General features: G+C 41.3%; 1 protein-coding gene across 1 annotated transcript; it reads left to right on the top strand.

Moving 5' to 3' along the window:
• The first annotated feature begins 1531 nt into the window (after positions 1-1531).
• TAS2R4 (taste 2 receptor member 4) lies at positions 1532-6319 on the top strand. The gene is made up of 2 exons (XM_050782279.1): positions 1532-3217; positions 3542-6319. The coding sequence occupies exon 2, from the start codon at positions 4330-4332 to the stop codon at positions 5227-5229; it is 900 nt and encodes a 299-aa protein (XP_050638236.1). The 5' UTR covers positions 1532-3217; positions 3542-4329; the 3' UTR covers positions 5230-6319.
• Positions 6320-6644: the final 325 nt, after the last annotated feature.

Here is a 6644-nt window from a genome sequence, read left to right as displayed (position 1 = left end):
ATGCTTTTCCATGTGCTGCTTTCTATACCTAGAATTATCTTTCTTATCAACTGTGTCAACTTCTCTTATTCTTCAAGACCTCCCTCCTCCAGGAACCTTTCTCTGATTCTTTTAGGTGAAGCTAAGCACTTATTCTGTGTGTTTTCTCTAATGTTGTACATGCCTCTGATCACATTCGTGTAATAATTATGTCCAAATTCTGTACCTACTATGGCATAGATACTTCCTGATTTATCTTTTCAGTTTCATCTCCCACTGTTTCTCTTCCTATCCTTGTACCCCTCCCCTCTTCTGTTTTCTGAATCCACCATACACTATCACCTCTTAGTCTGCATGTAGAGTTCTCTGCTTGCAATGTCCTTCTTTCTCCCTACCTTAGCTTTTTTTGGATAATCTCTTTGCATCCTTTAAGACTGAATGTATATGTCTTCTCAGTTCCTGAACTGCCAAAACTGGATCAAGTGTGCCTCCTGAACACTCCTGTTGTGCTCCTTGTGTTTCCTTATTATGGCATCTAAAACTCTCAATTCTAATTGTCTATTCATCTGTTTTTTTTTTTTTTTTTTTTTTTTTTTTTTACCATTTCATATATTCTTTGAAGGCAGGTGTGCTGTGGGTGGTTCTTCTCTGTTTCCCCAGCACCTAACAGTGCCTGGCTGATAACCACAGTTTATAGAATGAAAGAACCAGTGAGGGAAGTCTAGTATAGTAGAAAGAGCTCAGTCTCAGACCTTTCAGCTTAGCCAGTCGTTTGCTGCTATGGTTTGGATGTCCCCTCCAAAACTCATGCCAGAATGTAATTGTACCCTCGTAACAGTGTTGAGAGGTGGGGCCTTTAAGAGGTGACTGGGTCATGAGGGCTTTGCCCTCATGAATGGATTAATGCAGGAGTGGGTTTGTTATTGCAGGAGTTTGGCCCCCTTTTCCTGTCTTGTTCTCATGTACACATTCTTGCCCTCTGCCATGTTATGAAGTACTAAGTAGTCCCTCATTAGATGCCGAGCTGATGCCAGCACCATGCTTTTGGACTTCCCAGCTTCCAGAACTGTGAGCCACTAGACTTCTTTATAAATTTCCCAATCTGTGGTATTCTGTTACAGCAGCAGAAAATGGGCCAAGGCATTTGCTCTGGTGTTAAGCAGTCACTTATTTTCCCTGATCTTCATTTTCCTCACTCATAAATAGGATAACCATATACTCCTCCTAGGATGCCTGGTGCACTGCTGGGAACATAGTAAGCATTTAAAAAAAAACACAAAAAAATGGAAGTTTTCTTCTTTCTCGTAAGTGCCATGTATACTTTTTTGAAAAAATTTCAAACTTTTAAATTCCTGTTTCTTCATGACTGACCTAATTCTTCAGAGCTGTCATCAAATAAGTTAAGTGCCATTCATTTGCTTTGACAATTTGCCCTAAAACTTTTCTTTTTTTTTTTTTTTTTTTGAGACGAAGTCTCGCTCTATCGCCCAGGCTGGAGTGCCGTGGCCGGATCTCAGCTTACTGCAGGTTCCGCCTCCCGGGTTTACGCCATTCTCCTGCCTCAGTCTCTCGAGTAGCTGGGACTACAGGCGCCCGCCACCTCGCCCGGCTAGTTTTTTGTATTTTTTAGTAGAGACGGGGTTTCACCGTGTTAGCCAGGATGGTCTCTATCTCCTGACCTCGTGATCCGCCCGTCTCGGCCTCCCAAAGTGCTGGGATTACAGGCTTGAGCCACCGCGCCCGGCCTGCCCTAAAGCTTTTCTTACAGACCTGTCAAGAAGCAGAGTTTGGACCCATGCCTGCAATGCCTGCTAGTTGGTCTTCTTGGGCTCTAGTAAATATTCAAACTTACAAGACTGTCTTAGTCCACTGTGGTACCAGCCTACTCAAACGGATAGAGTTGAGGGACCTAATTTACCAGCAGGGCAGTGTCAGGCCTTCCTCTTTTGCAGAGTCTTTGATGCAGGCCATACAGTTCAGGTACAATAATAAGAGATACACATTAGAGTAAGGCTGGGAGCTGCCGTAAATTAAAAGCTTCGTGTCCCAAAAGATCCAATTTATCATGTTATAATTTTGTAGACAAAGCTTCTAGGGTTGAGTCAAGATACAGGCACATGAGAAGGAAGCCCAAGGCGTGCAGTCTCTGTAAGATACTTATTACAGTTCACTTACAGTTCCTTCCAGTCAAGATGCAATTTGCCAATCAGGAGTCTTTTTTTTTTTTTTTTTTTGGTCTAGAAACATAGTTGATGTTCTCACCCTTCTCAGGTTGGTAAGGAAAACAGCTAGGAATTTTAACTGTAGGTCAAATTCTCATGCAGAGGGAGAAAGGGTTCTGCTAACACTTTTCCTATACTGACCCTTGTGGAAATAACTTCTAACTGAATGAGCTCATTCATTGATTGTGCTAGCCAACTTTATCACATCTTAATTACAGCACTTCCTCCTACACAGAACCCAACAATTTGGTATAGTACATTCTGGATAGAGTCTGTTACTGTCTAATTCTGGGATTCCTGCTCTTTTGGCCACATTTATTTCTTATGGTTTACTCTATATTATTTATTTTATTTAAATGTGATGTTAGTAATACTGTAACTTCACTTTAATGCAGCCATCTACGGATAATTAATTGGAAATCTGTGCTATAATTTTCCTTTTAGTCATAGTCTTCCTAGCTCATTCTGTTTGCCTATTTAACTGATATGTGGGCATGCCTCTATCAGTGCCTGTTAGTTTTGAATAAAAAGCTTCTGTAAGCACCTGGGCACAAGGTAAGAGAATTTCTCCAGGCTTGCCGTCCTGTCATCTGTCTTAAAGGGCCTCATGAATGTGTTCCCCTCTTCTGGACCTGATTATCATTATATCTTAGCTCCTTTTTCTTGTCTATTTCTATTTGGACTTGGCAGTAGGACTTTGTGCTGTACCTTGATGCTAATTTGGTAACATATGTGGCCGCATCCAGGATTGCACCTTGGTTTCATTCAACTGCTGGAGTAGATAAGAGATGCCATACTCTTACATTCACCTATGGTCCGCCATAATATCATTTGCCAGGGATATTGTGCCATTTCCCATCTGAGCAAGTACAGAGAAATCCAGCAATGAGATGCCTAGCTGTTTGGCTCACAAAACTGCAACCAATGCATTACTGTGTATCTCATTTCAGGGTACGTGGATTGACAGTTAAATGCCTAAGAGAAAATAGCCATATGTGATCTAAACATAAACCCAGGTTTATTTTTTTTTTTATTTTTATTTTTTTTTTTGAGACAGAGTCTCGCTCTGTCGCCCAGGCTGGAGTGCAGTGGCCGGATCTCAGCTCACTGCAAGCTCCGCCTCCCGGGTTTACGCCATTCTCCTGCCTCAGCCTCCCGAGTAGCTGGGACTACAGGCGCCGGCCACCTCGCCCAGCTAGTTTTTTGTATTTTTTAGTAGAGACGGGGTTTCACCGGGTTAGCCAAGATGGTCTCGATCTCCTGACCTCGTGATCCGCCCGTCTTGGCCTCCCAAAGTGCTGGGATTACAGGCTTGAGCCACCGCGCCCGGCCAAACCCAGGTTTATAAAGGAAACACCTACAAGGGTTGACTTAATTTTTTTTAAGAAAAACCAGAACATAGCAAATGGTTATGGCACAAATCTATGTATGTAGATAGAGAATGCAAAGCAAAGGGTATCAGAAAGGATGGGATTCATTGAGAAAGGTTTTTTCAAGGAGATATTGGGTCTTTGAACTTGATCTATTAGATCACTGTAAATCACTGTAGGTGAGTCACTAAGGTTGAAGAGTGGCATTGGCATGGCCAGAATTACAGTTGGAGAAACCGGTTGTGGCAGCAACAGATTAGAGGAGAGAGAGAAATTGGATTCTGGTCATCTATGAATATGAGGCTAGAAGGTGGGTGGGTAGGAGTGAGCAATGAGGATTTCCGCCATATTCTGGCATTTTTATGAAGAAAAACTTTACCGTAAAACAGTGACAGAAACATTGCTGGACTCGAGCTCTCCGATTTGGATTCTAAGTTTTTGGAGCCTGTTGTGACTCCTCCCTCTCACCCTCCTGCTCTTGGAGGATTGGACTCCCAGGATCACCTAGGCTCGCTGTAATTAGGCATGTCTAGGAAGAACAGGATACAAATGAAGGAATAGTAATGCAATCCTTGGAAGATTTGCATTTCAGTAAAAGCAGCTGGCCCTTAGATCATGGATGGCTCATTTGCCACGCTGGGGAAAAATTAAAAAGGAGATGTCCTTCCTGGCTAGATACTGGTGTCTGCTTATACATTTTGGTATTTCTCCTGCCCCCCCTATCAGCACCACAACTGCTGAATCCTCAATGAGTAAAGATGCTTTGGTTATTCTATTTCTCTGCTATTATTGCCTCAGTTATTTTAGATTTTGTAGGAATCATTATGAGTCTGTTTATTACAGTGGTCAATTACAAAACTTGGGTCAAAAGCCATAGAATCTCCTCTTCTGAAAGGATCCTGTTCAGCTTGGGCATCACCAGGTTTTTTATGCTGGGACTATTTCTGGTGAACACCATCTATTTCATCTCTTCAAATAAGGAAAGGTCAGTCTACCTGTCTGCTTTTTTCGTGTTGTGTTTCATGTTTTTGGACTCAAGCAGTCTCTGGTTTGTGACCTTGCTCAACAGCTTGTACTGTGTGAAGATTACCAACTTCCAACACTCAGTGTTTCTCCTGCTGAAGCGGAATATCTCCCCAAAGATCCCCAGACTGCTGCCGGCCTGTGTGCTGATTTCTGCTTTCACCACTTGCCTGTATATCACGCTTAGCCAGGCATCACCTTTTCCTGAACTTGTGACTAAGAGAAATAACACATCCTTTAATATCAGTGAGGGCATCTTATCTTTAGTGGTTTCTTTTGTCTTGAGCTCATCTCTCCAGTTCATCATTAATGTGACTTCTGCTTCCTTGCTAATATACTCCTTGAGGAGACATATACGGAAGATGCAGAAAAATGCCACTGGTTTCTGGAATCCCCAGACGGAAGCTCATGTAGGTGCTATGAAGCTGATGATCTATTTCCTCATCCTCTACATTCCATATTCAGTTGCTACACTGGTCCAGTATCTCCCCTTTTATGCAGGGATGGATATGGGGACCAAATCCATTTGTCTGATTTTTGCCACCCTTTACTCTCCAGGACATTCTGTTCTCATTATTATCACACATCCTAAACTGAAAACAACAGCAAAGAAGATTCTTTGTTTCAAAAAATAGCGGAATTTCAGTAAACAATACCTAGATTCACCTGATGGTTTGGGGGCAAGGTTTTCTGTTGGCAGTTTTCCCAATGGTCTGAGGAATTCAGTTTTGTGATTGCTGATCTGACTCTTAGGCTTTTGAGTGCCTGATTTTCAGCTCATTCTGTAATTGTTTTTGGTATGTAAGTATTTTAAAATAAGGCACATTCTCTAAGAAACTTTTTTGAGGCATGTATTTATCATGTATTTTGCATGGCCATTGAATCCATGGATAATGGAAATCATCACATTGTTTCATTGTCTATTAAAGTATAATGGGAAATTCTTCCACATTAGAGAATACATTGGGGTGCACATGATGAGTTAAATGTTTGTGGTTTAGCTACAGAGCCCTGAGTAAGGGCTCAGCAGTGGATAGGTGGTCACTGGGAGCCACTAGACTGACTGAAAGCAGAGGAATTGGGGGCAGTGCAAAGAGAAAAGGAAAAAAGGTTTCAGAGAGAAAAGAAGGAAAAAGAAAGGTGAAAAGAACACTGTGGGACAAGACAGAAAAAGTGTCCTCACACTTGCTGGGTAACAGTAACTGAACTCTTCCTTCCGCTAAGGTTTCTAGGCTTGTTCTGGAAAAGAGGATATTGCCAGAGTTGGTAAGTAGAGGGAAGTGATCAGTATTTAAGAAACTGAATCAAGAATGGTTCCAAAAATCTTAAAATCCAGGGGAGCCAGCCTAAGCTCAAAGGCAAGTGCTAGATAATCAAATTAACACCATATGAGTACAAATTTACAAAATACTGTACCTCACCATAGGATATGGAACTCAGTGGAAAGCCAAAGAAGCACTGGACAGGTAGGGGGAGTGCTTGACTTGTGATGAATTTATTTCATCTGTTTATGCATTTGTGCATAGCACAGTTCTTCTGCAGAATGTTGTTTCTGTGGTTGGGACAATAGGACTGTGGCTCCAAAAGAACAAGAGTCTGAAGATGGGATGTTGACAAGTTTTGGAATGTGAATTGGGAAATCATAATTTGTATTTATTTAGGTATTTTTGGTGTTCATAAAATGCTTATGTAATATTTACATATGTCAAATAAATCTTAAAATTTTATAAATTACATGACTTTTCTCATTCTGATTACCAGAATCTTGACTGCAACATTTAGTAAAAATTTCCCAAGCCAATATTTTGTGCTGTGAAACCTGGAGGTATTCATCATGTTAAATCCTAAGAGAGATAAAAGGATTACTGAGAGTGATTAAATGCATGCTATGTCTTATGAACCCTAAATGAGTGGCAGACACCCTCATTGGTCCCTCAGTATCTGTTCTTTCTCCTCTCTTCCATAGTAATCAAATCGTTAGCTGTTCAGAATTTTGGCAGCAAATTCCATTATTGCCACGATATGAGCAGAAAAGATGTATATAATTTCT

The sequence above is a fragment of the Macaca thibetana genome, chromosome 3 (genome assembly GCF_024542745.1).
Source record: "Macaca thibetana thibetana isolate TM-01 chromosome 3, ASM2454274v1, whole genome shotgun sequence".
In the NCBI taxonomy this organism is placed as follows: Eukaryota; Metazoa; Chordata; class Mammalia; order Primates; family Cercopithecidae; genus Macaca; species Macaca thibetana.
Note: the sequence above shows the minus strand (reverse complement) of the source record. Positions and strands in the feature narration are given on the sequence as shown.

Bases quoted from the DNA above. Each gene is read 5' to 3' on its own strand.
- TAS2R4 (XM_050782279.1), top strand. From the start codon at position 4,330: ATGCTTTGGTTATTCTATTTCTCTGCTATTATTGCCTCAGTTATTTTA.